The following is a 20,681-nucleotide window of genomic DNA, read 5'->3' on the forward strand; positions in this document are numbered from 1 at the left end:
GGTCCTTCCTGTGTTTCTGCAGATTGAGGAGTATGTAAAGCTTCTTGGAGCACAGAAAAAATTGTTGCCTCCTCAGAAGCAAAAGATTCTTGACCATGAGTAACTTACTTGAGTGCCAGACAGGAACTTTTCATTTGGCTTTCACAGAATATTCAACAATTCAGAATCTTTTAGGTAAAAGAAGTGAGGTGGATTGAAAACTGGCTGAATGTCTAGGCCAGAATGGTGGTGATTAGTGGCACAAAGTTTATTTAGAGGCCAGTAACTGCATCTGTACCTTGGATCAATACTGTGTCCAATCCTGTTTAACACCTTCATTAATGGTTGGGGTACAGTATTCCATCAGGAAGTTTCCTAATGACACGGAACTGGGGGTTCTGAGGAGGAATGAGTGGTGCATGAGAGAGTTGTGCTGCCATCCAGAGGAACCTTACTGTGTTGGAGAAATGGGCTCATGGGAATCTCATGTAGTTCAGCAAGGGGAAGTGCAAAGTCCTGCAGCTGGGGAGGAACAACCATCCAAGCAGCAGTGCAGGTTGGGATCTGACCAGCTGGGAAAGCAGCTTTGTAGAAAAGGCCCTGGCTCATGCTGAACAGCAGCAGCTTGATCATGAGCCAGCAATGTGCCCTTGCTACAAAGAAGGCCAGTGGTGTCCCAGGCTGCATTAGGAGGAATGTTGCCAGCAGGTTGAGGGAGGTGATCCTCCCCCTCTACTGAGCACTGGTGAGGCCACAGCTGGAGTGCTGGGTCCAGCTCTGGGCTCCCCAGAGCAGGAGAGACATTCACACCATGGAGAGAGTCCAGGGAGGGGCCAGGAAGATGACAAAGAGCCTGGAAAAGCAAAGGCTCAGGGGAATCTTGTTGATGCATAAAAATACCTGAGGGGAGTTTGCAAAGAAGACAGAGCTGGGCTCTTGTCGCTTGTGCACAGTGACAGGACCAGAGGCAATGGGCACACAGTGAAATACAGGAAGTTCCCTCTGAACAGCAGGAAACATTTTTTTCACCGTGAGGATGACCAAGAAGTGGCACAGGTTGTCCAGGGAGGCTGTGGAGTCTCCATCCTTGGAGATAATTCAGAAGCTTTCTGGGCATGGTCCTGGGCAGCTGGCTCTGGGTGTCCCTGCATGAGCAGGGTGGGTTGAACCAGATGATCTCCAGAAGTCTCTTCCAATGTCAGCCATTCTGTGATCTGTGAAAAGCACATGAAGAGTAGCATCATGTCACATGATTGTAAAAGTTGGTTTCTCTTTCCCAGACAAGTACTTAAAATGCAACCCCCAGGAGTGTTTTCTAGTCAAAGTTGCAGTATACTTCAAGGAAAAAAGTCATATTGCCCTATGTTCTGATGTAGTGTTAACTTTTTTGGCATTAGAATAGCCTGAAATACAGTGCGTGGTCCTTCTGTTCTAAGGAACAGTTGTGGCATCACTTCACAGAATCAACTTCAGTTTAGTGAAAGCATTGATCTTAAGACAAATATTTTTGCATATGTGTAATAGAGTCTTGTTACTATTTAGCAGCTGATTCCTCAACAGTCTGTGCAGGGTATTCTCCTTTAGAAATAGTCAGGTTATACAATACATGAGGTTTTCAAAATTTAAACTGCGTTACTTTTATTAGATATAAATGTTAATTAGCTCTCTAAGTGAGGGCTCTAAAGGGAGGGGAGAACTTTGATTTCATGACCTTTTGTTTTCTCTTAAAAAGCTTAATTCTAGTGAGAAGTTTTGCTGTGTGTTTAAGATAGGTTTTATTCTTTTTTTATTCGTAAAGAGGTGACTGCTGAACTGAACTCTTTTGTCTTGAGGTATGGCAAGTGTCCCATTAGTATTCAATTAATTTTTGCTTTCCTTACTCTAGATTCTGAAGAAGCTCCATCTGTAAATCCTTCCAGCGTAGATGGGAATGTTGATTCAGAAGCAGAAAAGGATTCTGTAGCCAACAACAGCAAACAAACGGTCCCTAGCAAGGTACCACTTCCATCGGCTCTAGATGAGTATGAGTTCAAAGATGATGATGAAGATGAAATGAAAAAAATGGTTGATGACAAGCATATTCTTAGAAAAGACCCAAGGAAAGAAGATGAAACTGAAGTTGAAAAGACCAGCTTATTTGTAAAACAAGAAAAAGTTGTCTTTTCAAAATCATTCAAAAACAAAAAGCAAAAACCCTCTAGAGTTCTGTATTCAAGTTCTGAAAGTTCAGATGAAGAAATAATTCAGGACAAGAAAATGGTCTCTCCTTGCTCTGTTTCAGAGACATCAAATTCTGATGTTAGAGTGAAGAAAGAATATATGGTTACAAACGAGCACAAGCAAAAGGGCAAAGTTAAAAGGAAAGTAAAAAATCAAAGCAAAAATAAGGAGAATCAAGAAGTAAAGCAAGAAAAAGAAAATGCTAGAGTAACAAATATAGCTACTTCTGGGTTAGATCCTTTAGATAAAGCTAGAGAGGAAGAAACTTTTAAGAAGTCTTTCACCTCAAAAGAAGATTCTTCTTTACATCTGTTTCATATCACTGCTGGAAAATCTCCAAAGCATCCCTGTGGGTTAAGTGAAAAGCAGTCAACGCCATTAAAGCAAGAAAACACCAAAACCTGCTTATCACCAGGAGGTTCTGAAATAACATTGCAGTCCGAATTAGTTCGGTATGACCACAACACTGATTCTGATTATCTAGTAGAAAGTTCTAGTGGGAAATCTTGCAAGTACAAAGAAAAAAGCAAGCATCATCAAAAGGATTTTCACTTGGAATTTGGTGAAAAATCTAGTCCTAAAATTAAAGAGGAAGATAATAGCTCAACATTGGAGAATTCAGAATATAGTTTGAGAAAAATGGACAAGGAAGGTAAAACACTAAAAAAGCATAAATTAAAGCACAAAGAAAGAGAAAAGGAAAAGCACAAAAAGGAACAGGATGGGGAAAGAGAGAAACACAAACATAAAGATAATGTTAAAGAGGTTCAAAGAAGTATTGAGTTTGACAGAGAATTTTGGAAGGAGAACTTTTTCAAAAGTGATGAAAATGATGATACTTCAATAAATACAGAACATGAATCTCTTTCTTCAGACAGAAAATCAAAGCTAGAAAAAACTGTGGCAAAAGAAGATAAGTTAGTTAAGGAGAGACAGTTCCAGAAAGAGAGAAGTATTAAAGATGAGAGAGAAAAAGAGAAGAACAAAAAGGAAAATGAGAAGTTTCTCAAGGATGAAAAAATAAAAGATACAAAAGAAGAAAAAGAAGTTACGCTTGCAGATAAAGAAATTGAATTGTTCTGTTTTGGTGTTAAAAATGAGGCAACCAGTGTTCATATAGTAGAAAGAGAAACAGATACTGAAAAGCAGGAAAAGAATTTAAAGGAAAATAAAGAGAAGACAGAAAAGCGATTCTCAATCAAAGAAAAAGATTTTGAAAAGATAGAAAGAAAACATGGAGAAAAAGATAAAAAGTTAAAGCATGAATACAAAATTGAGAAAGATAAAGCAGAAGTAAATGAAAATACAGAGAAAGTAAAGGAGAAGTCCAGTTTTCAGCAAGCAGAAAGGTGCCATAAGGAAAATGATAAAGTAAAAAGCATGGGCGCTCTTAAAAAAGTTGATGACAAGGAAAGAAATAAAGAAAAAACTGATAAGAAGCATGATAAAGAAAAGGCTGATAAAGACAGGCATTGGGCTGAAAGCAAAGAAAAACACTGTACTGAAAGAAAAGTCAAACAGTCTGAAAAAGAATCTGAATATACTAAATCAGAAAAAAATAAAACTAAAGAAAAGGAATTAGAAAAAAAAGACAAATCCAAAGACAAGGAGACTTCATCATTAGCAAGCTCAAAACATATGCAAGAGGAAAGGAGATGCACTATTACCGAAAGTAATAAAACAGTTCATGACAAACTGTCATCTTTGAAAGAAAAACCCAAAGATGATTTGTTGAAAACTCCAGATGGTAGAGAGAAAGATAAAAAAGATAAAGATATAGACAGATACAAAGAGAGGGACAAGCATAAAGATAAACTACATCAAAGTAGTTTGCTTAAACTAAAACTTGAACATGAGAAACTTAAGCCTAAACCAGCTCCTGCATCGAAGGATGCTCGGCCTAAAGAAAAAAGATTAGTCAATGATGATTTAATGCAAACTAGTTTTGAAAGAATGCTTAGCCTTAAAGATCTGGAAATAGAGCAGTGGCATAGAAAGCATAAAGAAAAAATAAAACAGAAAGAGAAGGAACGTTTGAGAAACCGCACTTGTTCAGAACATCACAAAATGAAGGAAAAACCCAAACAGTCATTAGCTGAAGTAAAAGGCAAAGAACTGATTCGTTCAAAAAGTTCAGAGTTGCCAGACGTTTGTATGAAGGAAAAACAGCAGAAAGATGCTACAAGTAATAGATCACAGTCAGTGGATACGAGAAGTGTCAATGTTGCAAAGACTTCATTGGCTTTAGATAATATAAATAGATCGCCCAAATCAGAAAGTGAAAAGATGGGGCTGAGCTCCAGGTCAGTGTCCATGGTTTCTGTTGCGAGCTCTGAGGATTCTTGCCATACCACAGTAACTACTCCAAGGCCTTTAATTGAATACGATTCAGACTTTATGCCAGAAGGTTCTGATTCCCAAATGTCTTTTTCACAGTCACCATTTTTGGCAAGTGCCAAATCACCAGCCCTTGTGGAAAAAGAGGCCGATGGTCTTGCTGAGTTGCCAGATCGCATTAAGCCACCTTTCACGAACAGGCTCCCACAAATGTATGTTAGATCAGCATCTGCTGAAGATGTTAAGTTGGTTTTAAATGAGTGTAGGCCTGTTATAGAGGTTCGAAGATGCAGCATGCCTGCTGCAGTTTCTGAACACAGCAAACAGCCTCGAACATCAGAAGAAAGCAACCAGAACGCTCTGCCGTCAGTTCAGACTTACGGTGGCACTTCTCCTAAACCAGAGCTACTGTGCAGCGCACTTGAAAGAGATTTTCAAAGCAGTGTGGCTGTTCTGCAGTCAAACTTCACTTCGTCTCCAAATAGAGCTGTTGGCAACAAGCAGGCAACAACAGGGACAAGTACCATTAAAGATAATGCTCAGATGAGCCCTTCAGAAGACTCTAACATGCATTTAGAACCATGTAGTCAAAGTGGTGTGACTCAGCAAACCAAACTGTGGGATGTGCCTTTTGACAGACTTAATTCATTAAACAATGACTTTAACAGCTCAGGTTGTGGTGTGTCAGAGCAAGATGCTAAAAGCATTATAGCAGTGCATAATTCTGAGAGCAGGACATTAAAAGAGCAACAAGTATCTGAGTTTTTGCCTCAGCACCCTGAAATTAAGGGAAATTCCAGTTCTCAAGAATCTGCATCATTTTTGCCTTCACAGTTGCCTTGTTCTTTACCTATCCAGCCACTTCCAGTTGTGTCAAAAAATGTTTCTTTACCAGGCATTATCAGTCAAGATTCATCATTTGTACAGCAGCAAAATCTAGTTCAGACTGCAACCACTGCTTTGGAAACAGATGCTACCGGTACCAGAGAGCTGGAAAATGCTTTCTTCCCTTCAAACATTAGGAAGACTGATGCATCCATGGCTGTATATTCTGAGAGCTCTGCAAGAGATGTTTCACAGGGCTATGAAAAGGTGAATGATTTGCCAGTGGTACCATTAGAGAAGGATACTGCTGAAAGTGATAGCAGTTCACAGTTAAACGTGAATTTGTACTCATTCAGTAAAGTTGTTTGTAAGAATGCCCTGGGTGAAGTGGATGGTAACACAGCAGATACTTCAGATATTAGAAATGAAAAAGACCAACCAGAAAAGTTGGTCTCTGTGCATGTTGTTGATAGCAAAGCCAATGCTGAACTCTGTGAACTAAGTTCAGGAGTGTCAAAGGGAATTACAAATGAATTGGTTAATAAAAGCCCCTGCACTGCAGACAAAGAAAATGTGTTGGCAGATGATCCACCACAGTACTCCTCTATCTCCAATTTGGAAAATAGTTCACAACAGATTACACAGGAAGAGGTGCATAAATGCAGCCAAATAGTTAAAGTAGAAGAAGAAGTTACTGAGGATCAGAAGATGGAACAGCAAGAAGTACCTCAAAGAATCACAAGGAACAGAGCAAATCTGCTTGCTAACCAGGGCAAGCAGAATCCTCTTGGCTGTACACAAACATCAGAAAAAGAGTCTGAATCATCAGCATCTATGAAAGCAAGAATTAGATTAACTGAAGATGATGATGCTCAGGTGCATCATCCACGTAAAAGGAAGGTGTCACGCGTGCCTCAGCCTGTGCAAGCAAATCCTTCTTTGCTGCAGGCCAAGGAGAAAACCCAGCAGTCACTGGCAGCTATTGTTGATTCTTTGAAACTTGAGGAAATTCAGCCGTACAGTTCTGAAAGAGCAAACCCCTATTTTGAATACTTGCACATAAGGAAGAAAATAGAAGAGAAGCGTAAATTGCTGTGCAGTGTTATTCCTCAGGCACCTCAATATTACGATGAATATGTGACCTTCAATGGCTCCTACCTGCTGGATGGCAATCCCCTGAGCAAAATATGCATCCCAACTGTAAGTAACATGGTTCTTTCAATATGCAGTGCAATGAAAGGCATGTTTTGGTTTTGTTTTTGTAACTTCCATATTCTTCCTAACTTGCTTCTGAATATTCTGTTGGAAGCGGTAAGTTGACATATGTCAAACTAATATTGATTATTAGCATCATATTTAAAAACCCCGTTCACTGGAAACACAAACACTGGTTTCACAGTTACTAGAAGACAAACTGTGTATGACATTTGCCAAGGGCACACAGATAAATACTGTATTTCAAAGTACGTAAAGCCTACTCTTTCAGAAGTGGAGTAAATTATTGAGAGCTTCTCTGAATTTCTGCTGTCAATAATTTCGTTAAAACTTATTAGTCAAAGCTGTTTTGTTTGGAGGTGGGTGGACGTGTGGTGCTTCAACATACCAAGTCTGTTGCCAAATGTTTTAAGCAGGAGAGTGCCTGCCAGCTATCTCAAAAGCAGCAGATGTAATCTGCTGTGTCCTGGCTTTTATAATCCATCAATCTAAAGTGTTCATAATTTTATTAAATAATGTCAAGGTTTTTTGCCTTTTTACTGAAGAACATCTGTAGTTTAGAGACACTGGTTTAGGTCTACGCTCTCCATTTTTGAATGAACAAGTTATTATGTCAGCTCATCTAAGATAACTCATCCTTACTTGAGGGTAAAAAGCTTTAGCTTTTTGCAGTAGAGTTGAGGATTTTTTTGATGAAGCAATGAATAGAAGTTTAATGTGTAAATTTTAAAATGTTTGCTTCATTATGCAGCTAGTCTTAATTCCCTGCACAAGCTGTTTGTTCTCATTTTTTGGGGATTACCAGGCCAGTTACAGTCTAAGGAAGGATGTGGGCAAGACCTTTTGCAAGGTCTGTGGGTGAACCGGGGTGTATGGTAAGCTTCACCACGATGTACCAGGCTGTCAGCTTTCCCAAGTCTACAAATGTTTCTCAGTAGCTGTTGCAGCTTCTGTAACATCTTTATCACTGGAGGCACAGATTTCTTTTTTTTTATTAAAGCTGCCGCTAGTCAAGTACATACTGTTTCCAAGCTACAGCTTACTGCTTTGGCATCACACTTCAGTGCTCAATTTGGGACAAGTGGAAAGTAGAGAAGCATGGAATATCTTTTTTCCCTGGCCCATCTCCTGCCTGAGCAATAGAATTCAATTCTCAATCATAAATGGCAACGTGTGTGTAAACACTATATGGAGGGCAGAGTTTTTGACTTGATATTAAAGTACTGCCTTATAATTACTTCCTGCCTCTATTACTGTGTATAATAGGAACTCTGGAGTTAATGAAAATAAATTTAGCTATTGAAGTGCAAAATCTCAGGTAACAGGCTCAGAAAATACCAGAGATGGATGTGTGCTTCCTATTCTCAATGGCTTTTAATTAGTGTTGAAAAGGAAAGCCTCTTTAAAAAAGTTGATAAAAATGTAAACATGTAATTAAAGGGTTACAGTTACTAATTTTTGTCTCATTTAGATTTCTGGTTTGCCTCCTTACACGTACATGCTCTGATGGTAATGATGTTTTAAACAGTTCATTGTTTTGTATATACTTTGATGGTCCTGGTAATATTCTACAGATGTAGAGAGAACAGGTGGAACTTTTTATTTCAAGTTCCTAGAAGCAAAAAAGAAGAAGATACATTTTGAGAAACCAAAATAAATTATTAGGAAATTGGTGATTGTTCTCATTAGAATTAAAGTGTAAGAAAAAGCATGAGTTTTGCTCTAAATAAGAAGATACTCTAAGCAATTCAGTTTTCTTGTCTGAAAAATTTCCAGTGTGACTGTTTTATTTAATTACTGTCACTTGTGTAAATGTACAATTTTGATAAAACTTTTCATGTTTCCTTTCAGAAAAAAAAATTGTTTCAAAAATTAGTAATCGTTCAGATTTAACTTATCGATACAATTTGCTTGTGTATACAGTTTAACAATTTTATTTTGTCACCATTGGAAATTGCAATCATAATAATTCCTGTTACAATACCATAAAAATGAGAATTGCTAAACCAAGGATCATTTCATTCTCAGAAATGAGTATTTGTTTCTTGTACATATTGTCCAACAAAGTGAAAATAAAGACTAGGCTTAGTGTCTCTGAAATATTAATAACATGTTGTTATGCCTATAACGCAGAATTTGATAAGCAACTGTAAAATTACCTTTTTGTCATGTTTGTTTTGCATTTTTTTCCTTCAGTTCTCTAATGATTCTCTGTTAACCAAAATTTGCATAGAGAGAAAGTAGATACTCTTTCTTTAATTATTCCTGTGTTACAGATATCCTTTGTGTAGGTCTGTGTGGAGATCTTATATTTAGCTCTGACACTGAGACTTGGAATGGTCAGTGTATGGAACAGTATGTTTACTGTTCTCTGCATTGGAATTTTAATGATGCACTGTAGTTTATCTGATGAACTTCAGACGTGCTGTATGTGGGAGCTAGGAGATGGTGTGCTAAAACCTTGTTTCCACAGCCTTGTTTATCTATTGTAATTTACAGCCCAGATCACGTAAGGCTGTGAGGATATTCATGTATGAATTATGGCTTCCCTCTCACCAGTACAAATAGAAAGCACAAGTTAGGAGTCATCAGGTCAGTTCAAAATTGAAGGAAACAAATCTGAATCTTCTAACAGAGAAAATTTCAATTGTACTTGGCTCTGTTGCCTTTCAGATTGTTACAAGTTCTACAGGATTCAGTCATCTTTATCTGTATTGTCTCCTGAGAGGAGGTGCCAGGATGATTCACTGCCAGCCTCCAATGGCTATCTAGCAGATGTTTCTAGTAAAGGGGATTCTGTCTGGTCTCCCTGGCATTGCTGTAGAAACTCAAGTGGTAGAATCTAATTTTGGGGGTATTACCAGAAACTTGTTTTCAAAATGCATGAAATAGAGCATTACAGCAGGCTGGTTGTTTGGATGACATAGAAGAGTGGAGGAGCACAAATTGGGATTGAAGGTTTATAGAATGATGAGTCGATGCTCTTGTTGTAATTGTTCTGAAGCATGCAAGGTCTGCAGGAAAGTTGCTGATGGATTTTGATGTGTTGGAGATGGGAAGGGCACGTCTTGAACGTGAGCTCTAGCCAATCAAACCTGCTCTAATGGCTGGCTCCAAGGGAGGTGGAGCAGAGGCACAAGGCCAAGTTCTGTCTGGCTTTTCTGGGTGATTTCTCAGACTGGGAACAGAGAATTCTCTGAAGCAGGCAGGGCCCCTTTGATTTCCTCTCTTCTGTATGAAGTCTGGGCCCTTAAAGAAAATAGTTCAATATTTTGGTTATGCAAAAAACAGAGGGCACCTTTTTTTTGTAGTGTTCACTTTCATGCTCTGTTTTTGCAAGCCCAACCTATGTGTTTGTATTTTCCCTACACAGTTTTTTGTGTTCTCTTTAGTAACAGTTTCTTTGACTTGAAGGTCTGAGAGGCTCCTCTGGCTGTTCCTCCCTCAGAACCTTTAAGTCAGACTTTTTGGTCTCAAAGAAACCAATTTCCTTTGTCCGAATCCAGTGCTGCTTCACAAGCTGGGATTTCCAGCAGGTGGTGTGCAACTGCCCAAATCCTATGTTCAGACTCCTAAAGATCTGAGGCTCACTCTTCCCAAGTTTCCAAGAAGAGAGGAAAAAACAGATCATTCCGTAAATGACTGTAACCAAACCTAAAATTTAGCTGTACATTTTGGCAGATGCTGCTGGGCTGGGTGGGAGTGAAGAGTTTATGAATGTATCCAGTGGCAGTAGGGATCTCTGGGGTCATGAAGACCTGTCAGTGTCACACAAGTTTGGACATAATCTTGTGTTCAGGGCTGAACGTAATCTGCTGAAACAGAGTTCTACATGTTTAAATAAAAGTCCACATAGCTGTGCTGTCTAGATGATCAGATCCTTGTCAGGTTATTTCTGTGGTGTTGATTCTTATTTCTGTTGCGCAATTAAACTGTCTGTAAATTTAAGGGAATAACATTTTATAATATTTGAAATCTAGTGACATTACAAAGGTGAATGGCTTCAAACTGAGAGAGGGCAGGTTTAGATTAGGTATCAGGAAAAAATTCTTCACTGTGAGAGTGGTGAGACACTGGAGCAGGTTGCCAAGAGCAAATGTGGATGCCACATCCGTGGAAGTGTTCAGTGCCAGATTGGATGGGGCCTTGAGTAACCTGGTCTAGTGGGTGGCATCCCTGCACATGGCAGGGGGCTTGGAACTCAATGACCCCTGAGGTCCCTTCCTTCCCAGACCATTCTGTGATTCTGTGAAATTGTTCAAGTGATATGGATGCTTGCCAGCTCTGAAGTTTTTATTTCTGGAAAATCCAGGAGCATAAGCCCAAAGCTTATTTAGTCTTTCTTGCATCTTATCTGTGTGGTTTTCTGTAAGCAAAATAATGGAGATTTTGGGAGATGTTTTGGGTTTATTAAAATTAAAGCTTGATATTATTTACAAGCATCTTGTCTTATTTTATTGAAAGACCGTGACAGCACTATTGTACTGTACCATGAATGCAAAGTCTTCATGAAAAACTAGACTATAGGGGGTGTATTTGTTTTTAATACTGATGTTTTATACAAAATGGCATATGCCATAAACATTGCTGGTTTGAGAGCCAAACTGTTTTCACTAAGAAAAAGGAAGTGTATCCTGTTCTGTAGTTTGAAATGTGAAGAAGTTTAATGTAGTTTTATGCCATATAATAATTTAAGGAATGAACTGCAATCAGGTATTCAGATTATGTTCTATAATTCCAGAGACATTGGCTAAGTTCCAATTGGGAAAAAAATGTCTAGAAATAATTTTCCAATATAAAAATAATTCAGGCATTTCTGGTAGATAAATCACTTTGTTACTAGGATGTATAGGTGCAAGATTGATACTAATAGTCTAGTTTAATCTATAGTGTATCTGTATTTCCATAATGGATTTATTACTTCTTGACAGTTGAAGGATCTATTTTATTTTAAAGAGTTATTTATCTTTCTGCTTGCGTTATGTACAAAGTAGGGTATAGTAACTGCAGGCATGTATTTGAGCTGTGGTTTTTGAGTATCAGTTGTACTAGGCAGTGTTTCATGTAGTTTGAATGGGTCTTTCCAAAGCAGTATCAGGGCTCTTACATCTGTCAGTTGTTAAAACCCATGCTGAACTGTCAGACAGAACTGGCATACAGGGAAGTAAACTTTGGGTGGAGCCTTAAAACTCCCAAGAAGTTTATTAGTTACTTCTCAAAAAGCCTCTGATTTCTGCAGTTGCCAGGAGGGCTCCAGGTGCCTTGTCAGTGTTTTCATACAGCTCAGACAAGACAGTAATCCTGGTTGTTTACTATAATTGACTGAAGATGCGAAATGTTTATAGTATAGCAAATCAGTAACAGCATTGATATGTCACTCGAGTCTGTTTGATTTTTTTAAATTACTTTCTTTTTAAGGAATAAGGTTTTTTTAAAACTTATTTGAATAACTGACAGGAAGAAACACTTTTTCAAGCTACTGTCTGGGTCTCTAGTCTACTTTTTGTGCTTTCCTGTGTTCTGCGTGATTGCAAGATTAGGAGTATGGTTGATTATCTTTTGTGCAATAGAAAATGCTCTTGCTATTGTATGAATACATCAAGTGGTTTGGGGTGTTTTTAGCAACACTTTTTTTTTACTTTCCTCTTGCATTTTGCTAGGCAGTTTTTATCTTCTCAAAATGAACAGCTGTGCTTTTAAAGAGTTTAAAATGGGAAGCAAGTTGTATTCTTCCTATATTCTACAGTATAGCCTTTTAAAAAGAACAGCTATGGAATGCTGATAATGACTGGTTAAAAACACTAAACAGGTTGAAACACCATTTTCACTTGGGTTTATTAATTTTATGGTATGGAATCCTTAAAACCTTTTACTGCAAACACATTGAATTCACATAATTAATGGAAAGTAAAAAGCTAATTTTCTTTAAAAATGCCTTGTTTATTGTTTCTTGGGGTTTTTTTAATAGATCACATAAGCAATGCTAAACATGTTAAATACACATTCACTGTATTATTTATAAAACTTGTTCCACAGATTACACCACCTCCATCACTGTCAGACCCACTTAAGGAACTATTTAAACAACAGGAGGTTGTAAGGATGAAACTACGTTTACAGCACAGTATTGAAAGGGTAAGGCTAATTGATTTTTTATGTCCTGGATTTAAGCTTTAGGATTTTTTGCCTTTTCAATGAACAGACTACGTTTTTCTCAATTTAACAGTGTTTAGAAGTAATCTTCTTTCTATCCAAATTTTTTAATTGGAGAAACTTTGAAGTGGTGGGGGGGGGAATGGTTTGGGCAGCTGTTTGCAGAACCCTCAAGTTGGTAAGACAACAGCTTTTTCCTGTTAATTGCTCTGAGTTGTGTCCCAGATTTATCCCAGAGGCAGTGGGAAGGAAGGCTCACACTGTAGTTTTGAAAGCTAATGATGGTTGTAGACTTCAGAACCAAATCGACTGAGTTAAAAGAATTGAAGATATAGTAAATTTTGTGTTGAGAGGGCGTGTGTGGCTCTAAGGCTAAAACATATTTGGCAATATTCTGCTCAGAAACTACCTAAAATTATATTAGAACTACATCTGTAGGCATCACTGATTTTGAGCACAGAAATAGAGAAAATATTACTGGTTTAGGAGTATTCTTTAGTTTTAGGTTGCCCTTTTTCCTTGGTAACCTAGCTTTAGATGCCAGTATCATGAGCCAGATCGCTTGTGGGCACAGGCAGGGCCTCTTTCTGACACGGGTGTATCATAAGGATTTCCACAGGGAACTGCCCCATCAAACCCAGTGTGATACTTTTGCAATTGACAATTTCAATGTGACTTAACAAATCCAGCTGAGGAAGCGGTTTTACTTGAATTTAGTATTTCACTGAAAAGTATAAAATAAGAAGCACAGAAATTGTAAACATGGTTCAAGTTCTGAGTGAAAAGAAATCAGTTGCAACTAAAAATATTGTGGCCAGCAGGGCTAGGGAGAGGATTCTGTCACTCTACTCTGCTCTGGTGAGACCACCCCCTTCCCCCAGAGTGCTGCATCCAGCCCTGGGGTCCCCAGCAGAAGGAGGACATGGACCTGCTGGAATGAGTCCAGAGCAGGGCCAGGAAACTGATAAGAGGGCTGGAGCACCTCTCCTTTGGAGAACAGACTGAGAAAGCTGGGGCTGTTCAGCCTGGAGAAGAGAAGGCTCCAGGGAGACTTCATGGAGGCATTTCAGTATTTAAAGGGGTTTATACAAAAGAGGGAAAGTGACTTTTAACACAGGCAAATAGTGATAAGACAAGGGGAGGTGCAGTTGTAAACCAGAAGAAGAGAAAGTTAGATTAGATATTAGGAAGAAATTCTTTATTGTGAGGTGTTGAGTCACTGGAACAGGCTGCCCAGAGAAGCTGTGGATGCCCCATCCCTGGCAGTGTTCAATGCCAGGCTGTGTGGAGCCCTGAGCAAACTGGTCTAGTGGAAGGTGTTCTTGCCCACAGCTGGAGGATTGTAGATAGATAATCTTTAAGGTCCATTCCAGTGCAGACTCGATGATTCTAACCAAAGGAGAGGTGGTCCGTTTCCTGTTTTCTGCAAACAGGAAATATATTATAATATTATAATGCGCCTTCTTTTATTTTGATAAAAATTAGAGACATCTTATTGTAGAGCAGTAAGCACATACAAACATTCTTCTGTGTCTTAAAAATTAGTGCATATTCCTAGTTATTTTGTTCATATAGGCTGTTCTTCAAATGAAATCCACTTTATACAACTGTAAGTCAAGTTTTGTCAAGTGAGTTTTCTTGTCTCAGTTTAGGAAAGAATATTTATGCAGATGTGAATTTTGGGAGTTACTGCATATTGTTTTTTAAAGAAATTATCCTGCAAATAATGTATTTCTGCTTCAGTTTGCTTGGCCACTGTGCCTGGAGTAAGAGGCTTCATACAGTTAACATTCACAAATCTGTATCCCAACCCTATGCTCCTCCTACCTTTCATCTTTCACCACCCTCATTAGCCAGGACTTGCCTCAATAAGTGGAAACATTCAGCCATCAGTGGAGGCCAGGGCTAAGGGGAAGGTGTTTTCAGTTCTGACATCCATGGGACACTCTGCTTCATCAAATTCAAATTTCATATTTGATTAGAAGAACAACCCCTCCTGCCTTCAGCAGCCCATTTCTCACAATGCTCAAAGTGTAAGCCCTGAAAATAAATGTTTAAATTAGTGGTGGTCACTTTTATGAATGTTTAACTTACTAAATGTATATCTGTATGTTGATATGTAGGAAAAGCTTATTGTCTCTAATGAGCAAGAGGTTTTACGTGTTCACTACCGAGCAGCGAGGACCTTGGCTAATCAGACTCTGCCCTTCAGTGCCTGCACTGTGCTCCTGGATGCTGAGGTATACAACGTGCCTCTGGATGCTCAGGTAAAGATTTGTCCTTCACAGCTTCAGACAAAAAGGTCTTGCTAGCCTGGCTCAAGTATTCAGAGAGAATCCTGTTCCCATAGCAAAATTGGTTTTTTGCCTGGAATTAAGATTATGTCCACTATAAGTTGTTACTTATATTGGGCCTCAGTTAATGTACAGTAATAGGAGGAGATGGGTGTATGCATGTGGTTTTTCCATTTTGTACCATGTCTGGTTTTCTTTCACCTCCAGGAATTATGAGATGGATAAAATAAGAAAATTCCTCTGCTGATTTTGTAAGAAAAGACAGATTTTAGTCATAAACAGAACATGTTTTTGAAGCTTACGAATATAGCTTAAACAAGAGCAAGGAAATTATCAGCATAGAAGATGACATCTATCAGTAACCCAGATAACTGGAATGCAGTAATGTGTGAAGTGATGAAATTGTTTTATGAAATCTGGAGATGTTTTATGGATATATCCACATTATACTTTCCTCCTCTCTACAAGGCAGTCCATCAATAGAACTGTACCATCAATAACAGATGACCAACAGTGAAATGTTGAATGCCACCAGATGAAATAATCTTTTTCAGAATTACTTCAGGCTCCATATGACTTACCTGTGCCCTGTTATTTACATGTTCAACATGGGTTGAACCTGATTAAAACATAAAATAAGCAACGTGCTTCACAATCTCTGTATGTTGTATGGACTGTCACTCAAAAGTTGGCTGCAGCTGTATCTCTAAGAGAAAATTGTTGGTATTTTGTGGACAGTTTTTCCAACTAACAAACACAGAACCAGCATTTTGAGACCTGTTACAGTGGCTGTGAGAAGCACGTAATGCAAGGAGGAAATGTTGATGTTTTGGGTGTAACAAAAGTGTTGATGCATTGGATATTGGGCATTTTAAAATGAAACACATATATTTCCAACATATGGGAGGTTTTACATTAGTTCTGCAGCCCTTTATAGAATTATTATAGCTTCCAGTATTTCTTCAGTCAGTTACTACATTTTTCCCCAGTCTTTAGAGAACTAGAGCTATGCCCAACAAGTTGATTCAGCAGGAGATAGCAGTTTATGGAGACTGTATTGTTGTCTCATTTTAAGCTTCATACAGATAAATTTTAAAACATCATTTCCTTAGTATTTCTAACTCATAGGGCAAAAATTTTTCTCCTCCAAAATTCCAAATATACTTTGCTTTATTTCTGCTCCAGTTCATAGGCCTTGAGCTTTTTAGAGATGAGGAATACATGAGTTGTGGACATAACTGAATTTTTGTAGTTAACATTTTACAGCTTGTTTTAAGTAAGCTGATTCGGTATTTGAATTTTGTGAGACCAAAGGAATCTTTGTTGGGGGCGAAGTTGAGGTGTTGTGTGCACCCCCCAAGTATTGCCTTTTTTTTGCCATCTATATAATAACAAGAGCATTAATAAAATGCCTCTCCTTCCCCCTCACTACTTCAGCAGTGTTTCAGTCTGTGGTAATTTTTCTTAGGAAATTACATTGCATATAATGTTCAGTAAATTATGAAGTAATTTTTTTAATTAATTGAAATCAGTGTTTTATACTACCAGCTTGATGGTTTGATTAAAATTTGTTTAATGGGAAGAATGTAGATGCATAAGAAAACATTGTCTTGTAGTGCATTCTGCTATTTTCCTGTCAACACATTAGCAAATACTAATTTTGTTCTCTAGAAAGGTCAATCTTTGCACATTTGGTTGGGCTTCTTTTTGTTCCTTCTGCCTCAGTGTACAAATTCCTGCAGTGTCTTGTTTTCTCCCTGAAAGAGGAACAGCAGCTTCTTGTATTTAGTGGTTATCATTTAAAAGTTACATTGGCATAGTCTGGCTTTAGGACTATGCATAGAGTATATCTAGTTTTTCAGAGTGGGCAGATATGACATTCCAAATCCTTTTCAAAAAGTTGGAATTTAAAAAAAAACTATTTCATTAAGCAGGACGTAAGACAGGTCTATTCCATTTTTTAATCTCTTTTCAGGGATTGTGATGGTGAAAATATTTTTTTAATTGCTTTCAGTACTTGAAAGTATAGTCAGTTAAATGAGGCTGCTTAATATTTCCTTTATTAATGTTTTTGCTTTTCCCTGAGGGATATTGATTTTGATTTGTTACGGAATTTTAAAGAGAAAAAAGACAGACATTTTGTGGAAGGATCTGCCTTTTATTAGTTAAGACTTTAAGGTATAAATCCTTAAGCCTCCCATTCTAAATTTCAAAACCAGAGCAGAGTAAATGGCTTGAGGAGATCTGAAAATACCCATTTTTAGTGAGCAGCTGGCTCACAGTGGAAGTGTTGGTCAACATTTATACTTGCATATACCTTTGTACTTTGAATCTGTTTTTCCATGGGAAGTAGTGTTTGTGGAATTGTTTACTATTTATGTCCCACAGAGTAGGTTTTGTGTTTTAAAGTATGTTTCAGATTGAATCATCAAGTTTTAATCAATTTTTGTTTTTTGCAGACTGATGACAGCAAAACATCGGTGAGGGATCGATTTAATGCAAGACAGTTCATGTCATGGCTGCAGGACGTTGATGATAAATTTGACAAATTAAAGGTACACTTCTTGGTTTTTCCACTTAAAAAAAACCAAACCAAAATTAATGTCAACATGAAGATGAGATGAATAAAGGGTAGATTTGTGTACAGTATCATGGGCTTCTGTGGAGGCAACACAAAGGAAGGTCTGTCAGTATAGAAAAAACCTAACTTTTGTTACCATGTAGTGTAATGGAAAATTCTGCAAATTTCTAAATATATTCTGGGGGAATAATTTACTATCACCAGAGAGGCTCTTAGAGGTATTTCCTGTGTTCAAACTGGTTGAAATATTTTTTCAAGTATTTAAATAACTTCTTTCTCGATTTTAAACCAGACGTGCCTTTTGATGAGGCAGCAGCACGAAGCAGCAGCGCTGAACGCAGTGCAGAGACTGGAGTGGCAGCTTAAACTGCAAGAGCTTGATCCTGCTACGTACAAATCTATCAGCATTTATGAAATTCAGGAGTTTTATGTTCCTCTTGTTGATGTAAATGATGACTTTGAATTGACACCCATATGACAACCAGCACCGTCTGGCTGTCCCTCCCATGGACAGCTAGAGACTGAGGTGCAGTGATGCACAAAGGTGTTTCTCTTTTGAGACAGAGCACTTAATTCTGTGGAATGCTACCTTTCTCCATAATTCAGGTGTTCCTACAGAGAAGTGTGGCACAGACACATGTTCAGACACAGAAGATGGATGCTGATTTTAAATTCAGATTCTCATTAACTGCTGTTATCTGTGTTTTAAAATAGCCTGTAGCTTTAGGCCTTATTGCTGAAAAAGATGACGAAACCTGGTGAGTTTACAGCGCTGGAAGCTGTTAATAACTAAAACATCCACCAAAAAGCAAACTATACTTAAAATCTGCTATAAAGCTTTGTATTATGAAGCTTCAGTAACAGTTGAACTCCCACAGAAAAATGATGAGAAAGCCTGTGGAAGAAAGCGTAAGACTTGGAGGAAAAGAACCAATCTTACTATGTTTTGTAAATTACTGTACAGATTTCTTTTTGGAAAAAGATGTAATATTGTTTTCATTTTTAAATAATTTATTTTATACATATTGTGCAAATGTAAATAGTCTTGTAATTAATGTTCAAACCTGTATAAAATAGATATTTTAACTGTAAAACTGTTTTTGTCTAATGTTTTATTGGACCAAAGTTGTCGTTTTTATTAAGTGTAGTGTGTTCCTGGTTGGCAGTTCCTTTTTGTATGGCATGTGTTTGATTTAGCTGCTTGTTTCATCACCATAACTGTAAGAGGATTGAACTATACTGCATGCTCCACAGGACTCTGAACTCCTTCCCTTCAGTAACTGACACCTAAACTGTTGTAATATTTACAAAATCATACTTCATATTAGTCTGCTGTTGTAATGCCATACCTAAAACTTCCTATACTGAAAATATTTTTGTGTAAAGCAAAAAACCCTTTTGCTCTTATATGGTGGTCTCGTAATAGAGCCTATTTTTTCCAACAAAATGCCTTTGAATTAAAATTCTTAAATTGTATATTGTCTATTTTAATATTAATCTATTGAAGGGAAATGTAAATAGTTGTAAATATAATACTTAATAAATTTTATTGGTCATGTTATTAGTTGGAATTTCTTAATATTGGAACACTTGATACATCAAACCTTAGCATTCCTGGAATATATAAGGAGACTCAATGGAAAAGTTAAAAAAAAAATTCTCCATGTTGTGAAATTCAATACTTTGTTATTCTTAGTCCTGTTAATGAGCAGACAGTTAATTATTTATTAGTAGGAGGTTACAGATATTCATGAAAAAGATTTGTTACCCTTCAGGCTGTAAATTATTCAGGAAAGCTTGAGATCTGATGTCGGTGAAATTATTTCTGAAGGAAGTGAGGCTTGGGCAGGACAGCTGGTTACTCAGAGTAAGAGATTTAAAATCCTTGATTTTGAACTGATTTTTAATGACTAGGTGATCTACCACAGAGAACTTATTCCTTGGCTTGTGTGAATGTCCAGGGGGCATTTCCTGGGGCAGAGGGCAGACGGGCAGCGGAACTAGAGACTCTGTGGACAGCAGACTCCTTCCATCTGTACGTTGCTACTAGTGCCAGTTTAGAATAAATAGTAACTCAAGCACAGTAAAGCCACTTAATATGTAGTTCCTGCCCTGTAACTTTTTTTTTTCCACTTTTAATTTGTTAGGTACCTGTGGAAGGAGAAGTTGAGTTGTTCCTGCTTTTATTACAAGAATATTTTCCTGACCTCACTCAAAAGTGAAACCATTGAGGAAAAAGCAAATTTCTTCTCAAAGTTAGATACTCTTCTGAACACAGCTGTAAACTCTTAAAGTGCTGCAGAAATCTGTTTTATCTGCTTGAAAAGATGAGGAAAAATGGATAAAGCTGCAAGGTGTTAACTAGTAAGTGGGTACAAGTTACTTCTATCAGATACTTGATAGAGTAGTAAAAAGTAACAGACTGGAAGTGGCAGAAATATGAGGAGTAATTAAGAGGCTAGAAAAAACAGAAAATAAACTGGGTTGCAGAAGTCTTGGCTATGCTAGAAGAGAAGTGTGTGACAAAAATACTTGGTGTGCAGGAGATAAGAAAAATATTTTGGCAGTATCTTGTAAGGAGATCTGAAGACAGATGTTTCTTAGCATTAGCCTGTGTCTTCTTTATAAGGAGAAACTATTTCCCAGTATCCGGGTCTGTGCAACAGTTTTTACAATTGCAACTTCTTAGTAAGTTTTATTGCTCCAAATGTTTCAATCCCGTAGATAATGATCTCTTGGCGTCTCTGATTTGAATCCAAAGTTTATCCGTTTTTTTTTTCCCTTTTATTTCCCCGAGTTTACTCTGTGGGATGATACCTCATGTGTTGTTTAAGGACACCGACCTGTGGATTTACCTCAACAGGGTGGCAGGAGCTGGGAAAAAGGGATGAGGCGAAATGCGGTCGGAACGCGTTGGCGCGATGGCCCCGTTTCCCTCGCCAGAGTCTCTCTGCCTCCTGGGAAGCCCGAGAGCTACTCTTGAGTTTCTGGGTACCCAGCCAGGATTCTCTTGTGGTTTTCTTCTAGGGACCAAACTTGTTACCTTGGTCCCTTGGAGCTTGGCACGTGGGAGGATA

At 38.0% G+C, this 20,681-nt stretch overlaps 1 protein-coding gene across 2 annotated transcripts in view; it reads left to right on the forward strand.

Moving 5' to 3' along the window:
* The window catches only part of ANKRD12 (ankyrin repeat domain 12), a 58,026-nt gene extending 38,861 nt beyond the window's left edge, over positions 1–19,165 (forward strand). For both annotated transcript variants that reach the window (XM_068192116.1, XM_068192124.1), the window contains 5 exons: positions 1,865–6,561; positions 12,613–12,711; positions 14,853–14,996; positions 17,483–17,578; positions 17,897–19,165. In XM_068192116.1, coding sequence (XP_068048217.1) covers positions 1,865–6,561; positions 12,613–12,711; positions 14,853–14,996; positions 17,483–17,578; positions 17,897–18,082 — 5,222 coding nt within the window. In that variant the 3' untranslated portion in view covers positions 18,083–19,165. The remainder of the gene's footprint in view (positions 1–1,864; positions 6,562–12,612; positions 12,712–14,852; positions 14,997–17,482; positions 17,579–17,896) is intronic.
* The last annotated feature ends 1,516 nt before the right edge of the window (positions 19,166–20,681 follow it).

The sequence above is a fragment of the Anomalospiza imberbis genome, chromosome 1 (assembly GCF_031753505.1).
Source record: "Anomalospiza imberbis isolate Cuckoo-Finch-1a 21T00152 chromosome 1, ASM3175350v1, whole genome shotgun sequence".
NCBI classification, from domain to species: domain Eukaryota; kingdom Metazoa; phylum Chordata; class Aves; order Passeriformes; family Viduidae; genus Anomalospiza; species Anomalospiza imberbis.